This window comes from Hypomesus nipponensis, chromosome 16 (assembly GCF_054491055.1).
Source record: "Hypomesus nipponensis isolate SF chromosome 16, ASM5449105v1, whole genome shotgun sequence".
Taxonomy (NCBI): domain Eukaryota; kingdom Metazoa; phylum Chordata; class Actinopteri; order Osmeriformes; family Osmeridae; genus Hypomesus; species Hypomesus nipponensis.
Genome location: NC_140376.1, coordinates 940987 through 960023, shown reverse-complemented (window position 1 = coordinate 960023; position 19037 = coordinate 940987). Strand labels below are relative to the sequence as shown.

At 47.2% G+C, this 19037-nt stretch overlaps 1 protein-coding gene across 1 annotated transcript; it reads left to right on the top strand.

Moving 5' to 3' along the window:
- Positions 1–3025: 3025 nt before the first annotated feature.
- On the top strand, positions 3026–9729 carry zbtb11 (zinc finger and BTB domain containing 11). Its single transcript, XM_084676333.1, is given in 11 exon segments — positions 3026–3530; positions 3917–4170; positions 4672–4903; positions 5073–6133; positions 6281–6592; positions 6761–7157; positions 7255–7372; positions 7611–7769; positions 8223–8398; positions 8731–9188; positions 9191–9729. Coding segments are annotated over 11 exon segments (3555 nt in total). The 5' UTR covers positions 3026–3220; the 3' UTR covers positions 9269–9729.
- The last annotated feature ends 9308 nt before the right edge of the window (positions 9730–19037 follow it).

Here is a 19037-nt window from a genome sequence, read left to right as displayed (position 1 = left end):
AAAAAAGTGTCGCTCAGGCTGCTGCATTTATACTTCGGCAAACACATAGCTATGGGCGACACTTTCAAGCATCGTCATGCTGTTTCATGAACTTTCATCTGCCAGAACTGGTGCTGGTCTCCATGTGTTTCATGAAGAAATAATTGGCTGCCATTGGCTGCCGTGACAACATGGCTGCCGTGACAACCTGACTGCGTCTCTCCATTTATGTCGATCGCTATCTGTCATTTTGTTAAGGTGTATGGAAAATAGCCACGTTTTTCCTACAATGCACTAGGGATTCATGAATGAGTCCTAGTCATGATTACAGTACCCTGATGGAACACACTCTTTTCTATGCCCTCTGCTGGGGAATTTCCATCCCATGGTGTCACCTCGTTGTTGAGTCAGACCTGTCGTGGTCTCGGTACCCTGTCTCCTCCCATTCTGGGCAGGTTGTGTTTGAGCATGCTCCATGACCTTCCCGTGACCCTGCTCTTACAGGGCAGTCAATAAACACTGGCTGTGTGTTCATCACAGTAACACACCCTCAGCCCCCAACAAGTAAACAGCACACCCGGACTGAGGGCAGGGTGAAGCGGGGCGGGGCGGGGGGGGCAGGGGGGTGGGGGGGGCAGGGGGGCGGGGCGATACGTTGACCTGGAGGCCTGTACCAAGGTCATGACCCCTCCCTTCTCGGCCAGCGCTCAACCAGACAACATGGGCCTGAATGGGCCCCATTACTGCTGCAGGATAACGACCCTCCCAGGGTTAGAGCCTTCTGATCCAGTCCTCTATAGAACCCACTTCCTCTACAAACCCACTTCCTCTCCGAGCACACGTTCCTGTACGGAGCCCTGAGGATCCTCCTGTGGCCTCGGAGGAATCTGCGGACACAACAACCATTGTCTCTGCGAGTGCGGGGATACGTCTGTAAATATTCCTGTCCACGCTTGCATTGTGCGCCTCGCACGCACGGCCGTGTCGGACAAGCCGCTTGGAGGCTGACGTCACCAGAACGGGTAGAGACAGGGGGACAGGAGAGGGAAGCTGAACAAGGTCTATTTGCAGAGTCAACTGATCACAAACTCTGTTCAGCCATAGAACTAGCTCCCCATCCTCGCTCATCTATCTCTCTCGCTCTCCCTTCTCCTCTCGCTCTCCTCCTATCCTCGCCCCTCCTCTCCTCCTGTTTTTGTGTGGTGGCAGTACTGCTCTCTCCAGGTAGTGTGTGATGGAAAAGTGCTCCCAGCTCCATGGTAGCTGTGCTCATCTCTCTGTGCTCATCTCTCTAGCAGTGGACCTGGAAGCTCTGGAGCCAAGGAGAGATAGTAATCTCTCCCCTCTTTTCTCTCTCTGTTCCTCCCTCTCTACCTTCGAATGTGTGTATCCCTCCCTCTCTCTTATCCTCCTCTTCCTTCCCTTATCTCCCTCCCTCTCTTCTTCCCCCCTCCCTCCCTTCCTCTCTGCCCCTAGCTGTGTTTGTCCCCACACAGAGCAGGAGTCTTCCACACAGAGCAGGAGTCTTCCACACAGAGCAGGAGTCTTCCACACAGAGCAGGAGTCTTCCACACAGAGCAGGAGTCTTCCACACAGAGCAGGAGCTCACAGATGAGATCTTAGGGTGATTTAAGAGCGATTAGAGAGGGAGAGGGGGGGGGGTTTGATAACAAACTCCTCCATCCTCATTCCGTCTCTAATGTGAAGTAAAGTCACACTCCTGTAGAAGGAGAAATGTTTATTTGTCTCACAGTATGACACACAAACACATGCAGGAAGAGGTGACCCTGATAACACACACCAATGACCACCCCACCCCACCACACCTACCTTAGAGACCCCCCACATAGGGTAAACACCGCGAGGGAGTAACTGAGTCCATCGCATGGATACTGGAAGGCAGCAATGACAAAGCAAAACCCCCAAACCATGAAGTCAGGTCACCCCCACTATGTCCAGATTCAACTCCTCTCTTACATCCACAGACGACTAAAGTCACCTGGAAAGGTACTGTGTACAGGAAACATGGGCTTGCTTATATAAACAGCGATGACAGGATTCAAACTCCCAGTTGACTCAGACAGTATGAACAGCTGCACACAGCCTCGCTTCAGGAAAGTAACAAAGACACTAATAACTGCGATGCTGCCAATGACATTTGCATACACACGTATTTTGCTGTTCGTTATTAGGCTACTTATTGTTGTATATTGCACTTTTTAAAACCAGGAGGAATTATAACACTCATGGTAGGCATTTAAGGGTAAACTCTGCTACTGAAGATAGGCTATTGACGAGCTGTCAGAAGGATAAGCCTTCAACAAGAGACAAAAGCGAGAGTGTCGTGGATTTCTATTGAGCGTCGCGTAACCTTAGCCGCACTATTTAACTACCAAGACAACAGCGCTCCATGTGTGAAGCCATAGTGTAGCCTATGTCACAGACAGGGACACAGACCCGCCTGTTACCACGCCGGTGCTTCACAACACAGACCAACATAAAACAGATGACTCATCCCAGTTGCCCGGCAACCCTGTTTCGAGGCGCAGGCTGTTCAATTACCAATGCCAGACAGCGGTCTGCAAACCAGACAAGACCGATGGACTGTCGCGAACACTACGTAATGGCTCCGCATCGACTTTCACACAGCAATGGATGATGACAAATTGATTGTTTCTTTAATAGAAGTTTAGAGGAGATGTTTGAGTACGGCTGATTGCTTCATTGCAGTGCGATGACATCGAGTTGGTTCTGAACATCTGTCTTATAAATCAAACAAAAAATAAAATAAACAATTCTATAGAATGTATTGCATAACTGTTCATATTTCTCAAAGGGGTCGTTTATGTCATTCAAAGCAAACACCATCTCCCATTAAACTACCTGTCGATGCATTCATAGTTGAGTAGTGTGTTAGGGATAGGTTTAGATTGAGCTCCCTCTTGTGGCCGTGTTGGTACATAACAATGCTGGGTAATTTCCCAGTTTCCCGGTATTCTCACGCAACATCCGGTTGTGCAGCAGCCATTTTGTCTGTTCATGCAAGTCCACCCCTGACGGTCACGAATTGCAGTTCCACCTTAGAAAACAATTTGAAATATAGCCTCTATATTGCTTTATTTATACTATGTCGGTACTGAAAACGAATTAAAAATTGTAGTTTTATATTAAAAACTCTAAGGGGGTTTTGCCTTCGAAATAGATTCATTATTTTGTTGTTCGCGAGCGGCTGACTGAGGTTATGTCGTGCGAGGAGAGCTACTTAGCTATCAGACGGTATCTGACTGATGAGCGGGAGCCGTACGCTCCGGGGACGCATGGCAACACCAAAAGAAAAATACGGAAAGCTGCAGCATGTTATGTCATGCGAAATGGGACTCTATACTACCAGAGACGACAGAAGGGCCTGGACGAGTTTACGGAGTTGGAAGTGGTTCTGCAGGACGGGCGAAGGAAGGAACTTATTGATCAGTGTCACATTACAGCCGGAGGAGAACACATAAATCAGCATTTAACCTGGGAATCCATCTCCCAAAAGTACTGGTGGCGAGGTATGTGTTTACTGAACTCAAGTGGAAGGCCAGCTAGATAACCAGATATTAACCACAAACAAGCGCCTCCGTTTAACCTAGTTGTCAACAAACTACGTACGTCATGAGTCAGTGTCGCCCTCTTTCGCGATTTACGTTAACATTGTATCACACACCACAACCGGCTAGCTGCTAGCTAGCTTGCTTGCTAACAACAGACCAGATGATAGCTAAGCCCTGAGCAAAGGCTGAGAATACCTCTGCAATATCTCCTCAAGGGGTTCATGTGGAAATATTTTGTGTGAGAGGAAAATAATAACTTTAGCCATCCGTTTTAAACAGTAAATGCTTTCGATTCGAGTTCGTAAACACGTTTCTTGTCGGTATTTGTGACGCTGTTCCTGCAGGTATTTTGAAGCAGGTGAAGGACTACATCCGGGACTGTAACCAATGCCAGAGCCGCCTGGATCGTCGCGGGCTGTCAGACGACGGGACCGGGCCCAGACCCGTGGGTCGACCAATCCGCCGGAAGACCGTGGTTCACCTCAGTGATGAAGATGAGGAAGAGGAGGAGGAAGGAGACGAGGAGACAGATGTGTCCGGCTCCTTTCAGAAGAAGATACGGACGTCCAAGACACTGGCCAAACACGAGCTTGTCTTTGTAAGTAGACCAGATGTATTCATACTGACCACCCGAGAAGGCTAAAGTACACACATCCTTCACTTAAGTACAAGTACAGATACTCATGTTTAAAAAGACTGGTAAAAGTTGAAGTATTGACTACAGTTTTTCACTCAAGTTAGAGTAAAGTGTGGGCAAGTAGATGCAAAAACAGTTTTGGAACCTTTTTTTGCAAATATTTTTTAAACCTTTAGAAACGTTTTTTAAATGCCAAGGAACAATCTGTGATTCAAAACACAGACCTAAAAACGAGTCTCTATTCCCCTTGTGTTCTTTTGTCTACTTGTCTGTACTGTGAGGGAAGATTTTGATAATAACTGAGGATATGGACTTTATCATTTCCTTAATAAAAAATTGTGTGGGGGTACAGATTTGCCATTTTCAAAAATGTTTTAATGTGAGTGGGACAGGCTTTAACCCCTAATTTCGTTGATAAATCTCTCCATTGCCCGTGTCTGATGACCTGGCCTTGTTCCCCAGGTGGACAGCAAAGGGGTGGTAAAGCAGTTCCTCCCCAGACACAGTCAGACCATGCTGGACAAACTCAACCAGCAGCGCCTTGGCAACCAGTTCTGTGACATCACCCTGCTCATCGAGGGGGAGGAACACAGAGCCCATAAGGCCGTGCTGGCTGCCTGCAGCGACTACTTCAAGGAGCTGTTTGTGGAGAAGGGGGCTGTGTCCACGCACGAGGCTGTGGTTGACCTCTCAGGTGAGTGGGGGAGGAGGGAGGTGGGGGTGGTGGGGGGGGGGGTGGGACTGGGACTGGGTGTGGAGTGTAAGAGAGTATTCATGAGTCATTTAGAAAAGGCATAGTCATTGACAGATTGTTCCTCTCTCTTTCCCTTTCTTCCTTCCCCCCTCCCTTTCCCCCTCCTCAGGTTTCACCAAGTCCAGCTTCCTGCCTCTGCTGGACTTTGCCTACACGTCTCACCTTTCCTTCAACTTCTGTGTGATGGCCGAGGTGGCCACTCTGGCCCGGCACCTGCTGATGGCCGAGGTGCTGCAGATCTGTGAGTCCGTCCACAAGCAGGTGGAGGAGCAGAAGCTGATGGTGTACCAGAGGGGAGACATCCACACCGTGGTGTCCAGCCAGCCCGCCCCGACACAGGCCTTCATCCAGGAGTCGGGGGCCTACATGGTGACCATCCAGAGCGATGGCCAGGCCGTGGTCACCCATACTGGGGTGGGTGTGTCAGGCGAGTCCCTGGCTGTTGTGGCCAACCCTGGGGAGGTGTTCCAGGGGGAGGCGGGGGAGGGCGCGGAGGAGGAGGGGGAGGCGGGGGAGGGCGTGGTGCTGGTGGCCCACGGAGGAGAGGCGGGTCCTGGGGAGACAGTGACCCTGATTGCCCACGGCGGGGAGACCGAGGAGGGAGGCACCATGACAGTGGTGACCCATAGCGGGCAGGCGGGAGCAAGCGAGTCCCTGGCTGTGGTCTCGGCCTGCCTGGCCCTGGAGCAGACTCCGGAGGCCTCCATGGAGCCTGGGGCTTTCCTCATCAACGTAGACCCAGGAACCCCCTCAGAGCTGGCCCCGCCGCCCACCACAGCGCCCACCACAGCGCCCCCCACAGCGCCCCCCGCAGCCCCGGAGGAGAACGCACAGGCCACGCCCAGCCAGGCTGAGATGGACGAATCACAACCGCAGGGGGAGGAGCCTGTAGCCTCCGCCCCTGCCCTGCCCCCGGCCGTGGCCCCACCCCCCAAGCGCAAGCGCGGCCGGCCAGCCAAGGTGAAGGTGGAGGAGGAGGAAGTTGAGGAGGAGGTGGAGGAGCAAGTGAGCCTCCCTGTGGAGGAGGTGGAGGAGGCGCAGGGGGGGCCCTACAGGAGGAGGCTTCGGCAGCGCTCCATGGGGGAGGGGGGCTACGTCAGGCTGCACATGGGCCTGGAGGAGGAGGAGGAAAGCAAAGCCCCCGCTCCTCAGAGAGCCAGCACCCCCAAGGTACACACACTAACAGACACACAAACACTTACTCACACATACACACTAACAGACACACACACACTCACACATACACAGAAACACTGCCACATACATTTGTTGTCTTTCGTACTGAAGGCGTGTGTGTGTGTGTGTGTGTGTGTCCAGGTGGGTCAGAGGCTGGTGAAGAGAGGCCGTCCCCCCAAGAGGAGAATAGAGGAGGAGGGGGAGCTGGCAGCGGTGGCCGTGGAGGGGCCCTCGGGCAGGGAGGGGGCTGAGCCCCCCCAGACGGCCCCCGCTGGGCCGGAGGTGGAGTCGGGGGCCCCGCCCCCCCAGGGCCCCTCCCAGGGCCCCGCCCAGCCGGAGGGGGCTGTGGATGGGGAACACACCTGCTCTGAGTGTGGCATGACCTTTCAGCGACGCTACGCCCTCATCATGCACACGCTCAAACATGAGAAGGCACGGGGGTACAAGTGTAGCGTGAGTATCAGACTGGGACACACACACACACTGACAAACTAACACACAGTCAGACTAACACAACCACTGGATCCAAAGATGCTGAATAGTTTTTTCCTGTTCTCCCTCCCCATCTTCTTCCCCATAACCCTCCCTCTCCTCCCTCTTCCTCCTCTCTTCCCTCTCCAGCTGTGCAGTAAGGAGTTCCAGTACGCCGCCTCGCTGCGCGCCCACCTAGCGCGCCACAAGCAGCAGAAGAGCCAGCGCCCCCCGGTGGCGCGGCCCAGCCAGGACGACGAGGGGCTGGAGGGCGAGGGGGAGGGCGCGGGCCGCGTCAAGAGGGAGTTTGTCTGCGACATCTGCGGCAAGACGCTGCCCAAGCTGTACTCTCTACGCATCCACATGCTGAACCACACGGGCGTACGGCCGCACGTGTGCAAGGTGTGTGGGAAGACCTTTGCTCACAAGCACAGCCTGAAGATGCATCGCGTCCTCCACGACGCCGCCAAGCAGTTCCACTGCGTCCTGTGTGACAAGTCGTTTGTCAGCAAGAGGAGCCTGGAGGAGCACACCAGTATACACACAGGTCAGGGGTCAGGGGAGGAGGAGGGGGTGTGAGGATCCATCTCTGTGTCTCTGTTCTTCAGGTAAAGCTAAGTACCCGTGTCTGTGTGTTTTCTCAGGTGAGTCTAAGTACCTGTGTGTCCAGTGCGGGCGGTCCTTCCACCGTGCGTCAGGGCTGAGTAAACACCTGAAGAGACACCAGCCCAAACCTGACGTCAGAGGCTTCTCCTGCGACCAGTGAGTGCCAGGGGTGTGTGTGTGTGTGTGTGTGTGTGTGTGTGTGTGTGTGTGTGTGTGTGTGTGTGTGTGTGTGTGTGTGTGTGTGTGTGTGTGTGTGTGTGTGTGTGTGTGTGTGGAGCAGCGAAGACGGTGTTCTCAGAGAGGGTGTGCTGGTCTGAAGTGTCACTTTGTGGAAGTGTGTGCATTTGCACCCGTTCTGATCGGTCTTTCCCTTCTGTGTGTGTGTGTGTGTCAGCTGTGATAAGAGTTTCTACGAGGCGAAGGACCTGCAGCAGCACATGAACAAGCACCTGGGCCTGAAGCCTTTCCAGTGCCAGGTGTGTGGAAAGTGCTACAGCTGGAAGAAGGACTGGTACTCCCACGTCAAGTCTCACAGCGTGGCTGAGCCCTACAGGTAGCACACACACACACACTCTCACACACACACACACACACTGTCTCATACACACACACACACACACACTCTCTGTCTCTCTCTGTCTCTCTCTGTCTCTCTCTCTGTCTCTCTCTCTCTCTGTCTGTCTCTCTCTCTCTCTCTCTCTCTCTCTCTCTCTCTCTCTGTCCCTCTGTCTCTCTCTCTCTCTGTCCCTCTGTCTCTCTCTGTCTCTCTCTCTCTCTCTCTGTCCCTCTGTCTCTCTCTGTCTCTCTCTGTCTCTCTGTGTCTCTCTCTCTCTCTCTTCTCTCTCTCTCTCTCTCTTACTCTCTCTCTCTCTCTCTCTTACTCTCTCTCTCTCTCTCTCTCTCTCTCTCTCTACTCTCCCAGACCACAAGCTGTTGGGACCTTAACTGTGTGCAACTGTAACATGCGTGTTTACACCTGTAACATGTATGTGTGTGTCATGTGCAGGTGTAACGTGTGTGGGAAGGAGTTCTTTGAGAAGGCTCTGTTCAGAAGACACGTGAAGAAAGCCACGCATGGGAAGAAGGGCCGGGTCAAGCAGAACCTGGAGAGGGAGTGTGAGCACTGCGGCAGGAAGTTCACCCAGCTCCGAGAGTACCGACGCCACATCAACAACCACCAGGGTGAGAGAGAGACACAGAGAGACACACAGAGAGAGAGAGGGTGAGAGAGAGACACAGAGAGGGTGAGAGAGACACAGAGAGACACACAGAGAGAGAGAGGGTGAGAGAGAGACACAGAGAGACACACAGAGAGAGAGAGGGTGAGAGAGAGACACAGAGAGAGGGTGAGAGAGACACAGAGAGACACACAGAGAGAGAGAGGGTGAGAGAGAGACACAGAGAGAGGGTGAGAGAGACACAGAGAGACACACAGAGAGAGACACATCACACAGAGAGAGAGAGAAAGAGAGAGTGTGTGTCTCCTGTCCTGACGTTGGTCTCTTCTCCTCCAGGTGTGAAACCCTTCGAGTGTCTGACCTGCGGTGTAGCGTGGGCCGACGCCCGCTCCCTGAAGCGCCACGTGCGCACGCACACGGGCGAGCGGCCGTACGTGTGCCCCATGTGCCAGGAGGCCCACATTGACGCACGCACCCTCCGCAAGCACATGACTAAATACCACGGCGACCAGCTGCCTGGCAAGATCATGCTGGAGAAGGACACCCTGCAGTTCCACAACCAAGGCACCCAGGTGGAGCATGCCGTCAGCATCCTGGCCTCAGATCTGCCCCCGGAGCTCCGCCCACCCCAGAGCGCCCCTGCCGAGGAGATTGAGACGGTCCTCATCACGGAGGAGACGGTAGAGGCAGTGCAGGCGGTGGAGGCTGTGGCAGACGGCTCCCTTTCCACGCTGTCCGACCAGAGCATCATGCAGGTGGTGAACTATGTCCTGGCCCAGAAGGCAGTGCTGCCGGTGGGGGGAAGCTGGACGACAGCCCCCAGGAGCTCCAGACCATGGAGGTGGAGGTGGCGCATGTGGCTGAGGTGGAGTGACTCTGCCCTGGGCACACTCCTCACAGACTGGCGCCCCCTAGTGCCGTGTAATATAAGTTGTTTTTTTTTTTTTTTACAGAGAAGTGGACATGGGTGAACTGTTCTTGACTGTGTGTGTGTGTGATTGAGAGAGGAAGTGTGTGTATTGGAATGTCACTGTTCTGGACGGTTTGTGCCTGAGTCAAATGGAAACTATCCACCAATAGAAACTCAGGAGAAGTTTTGTTTATAAAGGATGTACGGCACATGGACCTTTCATAGGAGCTGCTTTAGCATGTCCTTCTCAGATGACCCCCCCTTCCCCAAGTTTGATCTGTAAAGCCCCCAGCTGGTTACGGTCACTGTTCTTCCTGGACAGGAACACAAAATAAAGACCCTGCTGCAACAACAGTGCCCCCTGCCTCTTGGAAAGTGTACTGCGTAACTTTTGCTAATAAAAAGTCAAGTGTGATTTACTTTTATATGATGTTTTGATAACTTATGCTGTACATTTGACCTAAAGAAAATGTAAATAACTCACAACACTGCTATCGGAATTTTTTTTATTTTGGGGTTTATATCAAAATAGGTACATTGCAACATATTTACAAAACATTGTACAAAAATACAGAACAGGAGATGATTGACTGTGCTTTATCCGTACTTAAACAAAACCTGGCCTAACTCACGTAGCCCGAGCACATACACAACACTTTCTATATCTGAGTCAACTTCGTAAACGTTTTGATTCCTGCTTCAAATCCTTTAACAGATTGTGGCCTGGCAGTGAATCTAAACAGAATCAGGGCTGTTCATTTCCATGAATACACACAGCCTACTCTATTTTCCTACAGCTCCAATATTCCCTTATAATGCTTTGTTATACTGTGAAAAATAAAGTACTTGTTTAAGGGGAAATACTCAAAATACAAAGAAAAGCCCCTTGATAAAATGCAAAGACCATATGCACCATGTGTTGCCTTGTAGTACAGGAAGCAGGAAGCAGACAGGAAGGTTGGCTGGTTCAGGACAACCTCCACAGACACGTGAACACTTACCAAGACAACTGGGCTGAGTCATCAATCAACAGTTTAGTAATCTACAGTAATACAGTAGTGTAAAACACACATGAACCTTACAGGAAGATACAGTATATTCGCCTATTCAACGGCATAGTAACACTTCTCTCTTGACAAAAAAACAACAATTCTTGAAATTATACAATCAATAACTGGCTTGTGCCAGGAAATCTAAAACAATTATCTTGAAAACTGAAAATACAAAAGTACCATAAAGCCGACCAATACAGTCCATTAGATAGTAAAATACACCTTTTCTATGATCCTTAAAAAGATCGCACCCCTCCCCTACCGCCCTCGAAATGGTTTAGTTACAGTCATGCTTAAACATTGGAATGAAATACCACCAACAAAATAAAAAAAAGACCTAAAAGCAAAATCTAAAAGTAGCGTATGCATTTCTTAAGTGCTCTGTCTGTCCCTGGCAGCGAAAAACGACAGCGGGTGGGCGGGAATAGGTGGGTGAAATTGAGAATCTTTACTATCTAGTAACTTTGAAAAGTGTTATAACCATCGACAGTAACACCATTTAGCCTTACTATCCATCCACAGTCACAGACACGCAATAAGTGTGTGTGTGTTTTGGGGGAAATTACCAAAAGGGTTAGCTTGTGTGTTTTGGATGGAAAAAATCAAAAGGATTAACATGTGTGTTTCGGATGAAATGACCAAAGAGGTAAGCATGTATGTTTTGGATGTGAAATGACCAAAGGGGTTAGCATGTGTGTTTTGGATGGAAAAATGACCAAAGGGGTTAACATGTGTGTTTTGGATGGGAAAATGACCAAAGGGGTTAGCATGTGTGTTTTGGATGGGAAAATGACCAAAGGGGTTAACATGTGTGTTTTGGATGGGAAAATGACCAAAGGGGTTAGCATGTGTTTTTGGATGGAAAAATGACCAAAGGGGTTAGCATGTGTGTTTTGGATGTGAAATCACAAAAGGGGTTAGCATGTGTGTTTTGGATGGGAAAATGACCAAAGGGGTTAGCATGTGTGTTTTGGATGGGAAAAGACCAAAGGGGTTAGCATGTGTTTTTGGATGGAAAAATGACCAAAGGGTTAGCATGTGTGTTTTGGATGGGAAAATGACCAAAGGGGTTAGCATGTGTTTTTGGATGGAAAAATGACCAAAGGGGTTAGCATGTGTTTTTGGATGGAAAAATGACCAAAGGGTTAGCATGTGTGTTTTGGATGGGAAAATGACCAAAGGGGTTAGCATGTGTTTTTGGATGGAAAAATGACCAAAGGGGTTAGCATGTGTGTTTTGGATGGGAAAATGACCAAAGGGGTTAGCATGTGTGTTTTGGATTGGATAATGACCAAAGGGGTTAGCATGTGTGTTTTGGATGGAAAAATGACCAAAGGGGTTAGCATGTGTGTTTTGGATGGGAAAATGACCAAAGGGGTTAACATGTGTGTTTTGGATGGGAAAATGACCAAAGGGGTTAGCATGTGTATTTTGGATGGGAAAATGACCAAAGGGGTTAACATGTGTGTTTTGGATGGGAAAATGACCAAAGGGGTTAGCATGTGTTTTTGGATGGAAAAATGACCAAAGGGGTTAGCATGTGTGTTTTGGATGGGAAAAGACCAAAGGGGTTAGCATGTGTGTTTTGGATGTGAAATCACAAAAGGGGTTAGCATGTGTGTTTTGGATGGGAAAATGACCAAAGGGGTTAGCATGTGTTTTTGGATGGAAAAATGACCAAAGGGGTTAGCATGTGTGTTTTGGATGGGAAAATGACCAAAGGGGTTAGCATGTGTTTTTGGATGGAAAAATGACCAAAGGGGTTAGCATGTGTGTTTTGGATGGGAAAATGACCAAAGGGGTTAACATGTGTGTTTTGGATGGGAAAATGACCAAAGGGGTGAGCATGTGTGTTTTGGATGGGAAAAGACCAAAGGGGTGAGCATGTGTTTTTGGATGGAAAAATGACCAAAGGGGTTAGCATGTGTGTTTTGGATGTGAAATCACGAAAAGGGTTAGCATGTGTGTTTTGGATGGGAAAATGACCATAGGGGTTAGCATGTGTGTTTTGGATTGGATAATGACCAAAGAGGTAAGCATGTATGTTTTGGATGGGAAAATGACCAAAGGGGTTAGCATGTGTGTTTTGGATGGGAAAATGACCAAAGGGGTTAGCATGTGTGTTTTGGATGGGAAAATGACCAAAGGGGTTAGCATGTGTGTTTTGGATGGGAAAATGACCAATGGATTTAGCATGTGTGTTTTGGATGGGAAAATGACCAAAAGGGTTTGCATGTGTGTTTTGGATGTGAAATCACAAAAGGGGTTAGCATGTGTGTTTTGGATGGGAAAAAGACCAAAGGGGTTAACATGTGTGTTTTGGATGGGAAAATGACCAAAGGGGTTAACATGTGTGTTTTGGATGGAAAAATGACCAAAGGGGTTAGCATGTGTTTTTGGATGGAAAAATGACCAAAGGGGTTAGCATGTGTGTTTTGGATGGGAAAATGACCAAAGGGGTTAGCATGTGTGTTTTGGATGTGAAATCACAAAAGGGGTTAGCATGTGTGTTTTTGATGGGAAAATGACCAAAGGGGTTAGCATGTGTGTTTTGGATGGGAAAATGACCAAAGGGGTTAGCATGTGTTTTTGGATGGAAAAATGACCAAAGGGGTTAGCATGTGTGTTTTGGATGTGAAATCACAAAAAGGGTTAGCATGTGTGTTTTGGATGGGAAAATGACCATAGGGGTTAGCATGTGTGTTTTGGATTGGATAATGACCAAAGGGGTTAGCATGTGTTTTTGGATGGAAAAATGACCAAAGGGGTTAGCATGTGTGTTTTGGATGTGAAATCACAAAAGGGGTTAGCATGTATGTTTTGGATGGGAAAATGACCAAAGGGGTTAGCATGTGTGTTTTGGATGGGAAAATGACCAAAGGGGTTAGCATGTGTGTTTTGGATGGAAAAATGACCAAAGGGGTTAGCATGTGTGTTTTGGATGTGAAATCACAAAAGGGGTTAGCATGTGTGTTTTGGATGGGAAAATGACCAAAGGGGTTAACATGTGTGTTTTGGATGGGAAAATGACCAAAGGGGTTAGCATGTGTTTTTGGATGGAAAAATGACCAAAGGGGTTAGCATGTGTGTTTTGGATGGGAAAAGACCAAAGGGGTGAGCATGTGTGTTTTGGATGGGAAAATGACCAAAGGGGTTAGCATGTGTGTTTTGGATGGGAAAATTACCAAAGGGGTTAGCATGTGTGTTTTGGATGGGAAAATGACCAGTGGATTTAGCACGTGTGTTTTGGATGGGAAAATGACCAAAAGGGATTGCATGTGTGTTTTGGATGTGAAATCACAAAAGGGGTTAGCATGTGTGTTTTGGATGGGAAAATGACCAAAGGGGTTAGCATGTGTGTTTTGGATGGGAAAATGACCAAAGGGGTTAACATGTGTGTTTTGGATGGGAAAATGACCAAAGGGGTTAGCATGTGTGTTTTGGATGGGAAAATGACCAAAGGGGTTAGCATGTGTGTTTTGGATGGGAAAATGACCAAAGGGGTTAACATGTGTGTTTTGGATGGGAAAATGACCAAAGGGGTTAGCATGTGTGTTTTGGATGGGAAAAGACCAAAGGGGTGAGCATGTGTGTTTTGGATGGGAAAATGACCAAAGGGGTTAGCATGTGTTTTTGGATGGAAAAATGACCAAAGGGGTTAACATGTGTGTTTTGGATGGGAAAATGACCAAAGGGGTTAGCATGTGTGTTTTGGATGGGAAAAGACCAAAGGGGTGAGCATGTGTGTTTTGGATGGGAAAATGACCAAAGGGGTTAGCATGTGTTTTTGGATGGAAAAATGACCAAAGGGGTTAGCATGTGTGTTTTGGATGTGAAATCACAAAAGGGGTGAGCATGTGTGTTTTGGATGGGAAAATGACCAAAGGGGTTAGCATGTGTGTTTTGGATGGGAAAATAACCAAAGGGGTTAGCATGTGTTTTAGGATGGAAAAATGACCAAAGGGGTTAGCATGTGTGTTTTGGATGGGAAAAGACCAAAGGGGTGAGCATGTGTGTTTTGGATGGGAAAATGACCAAAGGGGTTAGCATGTGTGTTTTGGATGTGAAATCACAAAAGGGGTTAGCATGTGTGTTTTGGATGGGAAAATGACCAAAGGGGTTAGCATGTGTTTTTGGATGGAAAAATGACCAAAGGGGTTAGCATGTGTGTTTTGGATGTGAAATCACAAAAGGGGTGAGCATGTGTGTTTTGGATGGGAAAATGACCAATGGATTTAGCATGTGTGTTTTGGATGGGAAAATGACCAAAGGGGTTAGCATGTGTGTTTTGGATGGGAAAATGACCAAAGGTGTTAGCATGTGTTTTTGGATGGAAAAATGACCAAAAGGGTTAGCATGTGTGTTTTGGATGGGAAAAGACCAAAGGGGTGAGCATGTGTGTTTTGGATTGGATAATGACCAAAGAGGTAAGCATGTATGTTTTGGATGGGAAAATGACCAAAGGGGTTAGCATGTGTGTTTTGGATGGGAAAATGACCAATGGATTTAGCATGTGTGTTTTGGATGGGAAAATGACCAAAGGGGTTAGCATGTGTTTTTGGATGGAAAAATGACCAAAGGGGTGAGCATGTGTGTTTTGGAAGGGAAAATGACCAAAGGGGTTAGCATGTGTGTTTTGGATGGGAAAATGACCAATGGATTTAGTAGGTGTGTTTTGGATGTGAAATGACCAAAGGGGTTAGCATGTGTGTTTTGGATGGAAAAATGACCAAAGGGGTTAGCATGTGTGTTTTGGATGTGAAATCACAAAAGGGGTTAGCATGTGTGTTTTGGATGGGAAAATGACCAAAGGGGTTAAAATGTGTGTTTTGGATGGGAAAATGACCAAAGGGGTTAGCATGTGTTTTTGGATGGAAAAATGACCAAAGGGGTTAGCATGTGTGTTTTGGATGGGAAAAGACCAAAGGGGTGAGCATGTGTGTTTTGGATGGGAAAATGACCAAAGGGGTTAGCATGTGTGTTTTGGATGGGAAAATGACCAAAGGGGTTAGCATGTGTGTTTTGGATGGGAAAAGACCAAAGGGGTGAGCATGTGTGTTTTGGATGGGAAAATGACCAAAGGGGTTAGCATGTGTGTTTTGGATGGGAAAATGACCATAGGGGTTAGCATGTGTGTTTTGGATTGGATAATGACCAAAGAGGTAAGCATGTGTGTTTTGGATGGGAAAATGACCAAAGGGGTTAGCATGTGTGTTTTGGAAGGGAAAATGACCAAAGGGGTTAGCATGTGTGTTTTGGATGGGAAAATGACCAATGGATTTAGCATGTGTGTTTTGGATGTGAAATGACCAAAGGGGTTAGCATGTGTGTTTTGGATGGAAAAATGACCAAAGGGGTTAGCATGTGTGTTTTGGATGTGAAATCACCAAAGGGGTTAGCATGTGTGTTTTGGATTGGATAATGACCAAAGAGGTAAGCATGTATGTTTTGGATGGGAAAATGACCAAAGGGGTTAGCATGTGTGTTTTGGATGGGAAAATGACCAATGGATTTAGCATGTGTGTTTTGGATGGGAAAATGACCAAAGAGGTAAGCATGTGTGTTTTGGATGTGAAATCACCAAAGGGGTTAGCATGTGTGTTTTGGATTGGATAATGACCAAAGAGGTAAGCATGTATGTTTTGGATGGGAAAATGACCAAAGGGGTTAGCATGTGTGTTTTGGATGGGAAAATGACCAATGGATTTAGCATGTGTGTTTTGGATGGGAAAATGACCAAAGGGGTTAGCATGTGTGTTTTGGATGGGAAAATGACCAAAGGGGTTAGCATGTGTGTTTTGGATGGGAAAATGACCAATGGATTTAGCATGTGTGTTTTGGATGGAAATGACCAAAGGGGTTAGCATGTGTGTTTTGGATGGAAAAATGACCAAAGGGGTTAGCATGTGTGTTTTGGATGGAAAAATGACCAAAGGGGTTAGCATGTGTGTTTTGGATGGGAAAATGACCAAAGGGGTTAGCATGTGTGTTTTGGATGGGAAAATGACCAATGGATTTAGCATGTGTGTTTTGGATGGGAAAATGACCAAAGGGGTTAGCATGTGTGTTTTGGATGGGAAAATGACCAAAGGGGTTAGCATGTGTGTTTTGGATGGGAAAATGACCAAAAGGGTTAGCATGTGTGTTTTGGATGGAAATGACCAAAGGGGTTAGCATGTGTGTTTTGGATGGAAAAATGACCAAAGGGGTTAGCATGTGTGTTTTGGATGGAAAAATGACCAAAGGGGTTAGCATGTGTGTTTTGGATGTGAAATCACAAAAGGGGTTAGCATGTGTGTTTTGGATGGGAAAATGACCATAGGGTTTAGCATGTGTGTTTTGGATTGGATAATGACCAAAGAGGTAAGCATGTATGTTTTGGATGGGAAAATGACCAAAGGGGTTAGCATGTGTGTTTTGGATGGGAAAATTACCAAAGGGGTTAGCATGTGTGTTTTGGATTGGATAATGACCAAAGAGGTAAGCATGTATGTTTTGGATGGGGAAATTACCAATGGATTTAGCATGTGTGTTTTGGATGTGAAATCACCAAAGGGGTTAGCATGTGTGTTTTGGATTGGATAATGACCAAAGAGGTAAGCATGTATGTTTTGGATGGGAAAATGACCAAAAGGGTTTGCATGTGTGTTTTGGATGTGAAAATGACCAAAGGGGTTAACATGTGTGTTTTGGATGGGAAAATGACCAAAGGGGTTAGCATGTGTTTTTGGATGGAAAAATGACCAAAGGGGTTAGCATGTGTGTTTTGGATGGGAAAAGACCAAAGGGGTGAGCATGTGTGTTTTGGATGGGAAAATGACCAAAGGGGTTAGCATGTGTGTTTTAAATGTGAAATCATCAAAGGGGTTAGCATGTGTGTTTTGGATGGGAAAAGACCAAAGGGGTTAGCATGTGTGTTTTGGATGGGAAATGACCAAAGGGGTTAGCATGTGTGTTTTGGATGTGAAATCATCAAAGGGGTTAGCATGTGTGTTTTGGATGGGAAAATGACCAAAGGGGTTAGCATGTCTGTTTTGGATGTGAAATCACAAAAGGGGTTAGCATGTGTGTTTTGGATGGGAAAATGACCAAAGGGGTTAAAATGTGTGTTTTGGATGGGAAAATGACCAAAGGGGTTAGCATGTGTTTTTGGATGGAAAAATGACCAAAGGGGTTAGCATGTGTGTTTTGGATGGGAAAAGACCAAAGGGGTGAGCATGTGTGTTTTGGATGGGAAAATGACCAAAGGGGTTAGCATGTGTGTTTTGGATGGGAAAATGACCAAAGGGGTTAGCATGTGTTTTTGGATGGAAAAATGACCAAAAGGGTTAGCATGTGTGTTTTGGATGGGAAAAGACCAAAGGGGTGAGCATGTGTGTTTTGGATTGGATAATGACCAAAGAGGTAAGCATGTATGTTTAGGATGGGAAAATGACCAAAGGGGTTAGCATGTGTGTTTTGGATGGGAAAATGACCAATGGATTTAGCATGTGTGTTTTGGATGGGAAAATGACCAAAGGGGTTAGCATGTGTGTTTTGGATGGGAAAATGACCAATGGATTTAGCATGTGTGTTTTGGATGGGAAAATGACCAAAAGGGTTAGCATGTGTGTTTTGGATGGAAATGACCAAAGGGGTTAGCATGTGTGTTTTGGATGGAAAAATGACCAAAGGGGTTAGCATGTGTGTTTTGGATGTGAAATCACAAAAGGGGTTAGCATGTGTGTTTTGGATGGGAAAATGACCATAGGGTTTAGCATGTGTGTTTTGGATTGGATAATGACCAAAGAGGTAAGCATGTATGTTTTGGATGGGAAAATGACCAAAGGGGTTAGCATGTGTGTTTTGGATGGGAAAATTACCAAAGGGGTTAGCATGTGTGTTTTGGATGGGAAAATGACCAATGGATTTAGCATGTGTGTTTTGGATGGGAAAATGACCAAAAGGGTTTGCATGTGTGTTTTGGATGTGAAATCACAAAAGGGGTTAGCATGTGTGTTTTGGATTGGATAATGACCAAAGAGGTAAGCATGTATGTTTTGGATGGGGAAATGACCAATGGATTTAGCATTTGTGTTTTGGATGTGAAATCACCAAAGGGGTTAGCATGTGTGTTTTGGATTGGATAATGACCAAAGAGGTAAGCATGTATGTTTTGGATGGGAAAATGACCAAAAGGGTTTGCATGTGTGTTTTGGATGTGAAAATGACCAAAGGGGTTAACATGTGTGTTTTGGATGGGAAAATGACCAAAGGGGTTAGCATGTGTTTTTGGATGGAAAAATGACCAAAGGGGTTAGCATGTGTGTTTTGGATGGGAAAAGACCAAAGGGGTGAGCATGTGTGTTTTGGATGGGAAAAGACCAAAGGGGTTAGCATGTGTGTTTTAAATGTGAAATCATCAAAGGGGTTAGCATGTGTGTTTTGGATGGGAAATGACCAAAGGGGTTAGCATGTGTGTTTTGGATGTGAAATCATCAAAGGGGTTAGCATGTGTGTTTTGGATGGGAAAATTACCAAAGGGGTTAGCATGTCTGTTTTGGATGTGAAATCATCAAAGGGGTTAGCATGTGTGTTTTGGATAGGAAAATGACCAAAGGGGTTAGCATGTGTGTTTTGGATGTGAAATCATCAAAGGGGTTAGCATGTGTGTTTTGGATGGGAAAATGACCAAAGGGGTT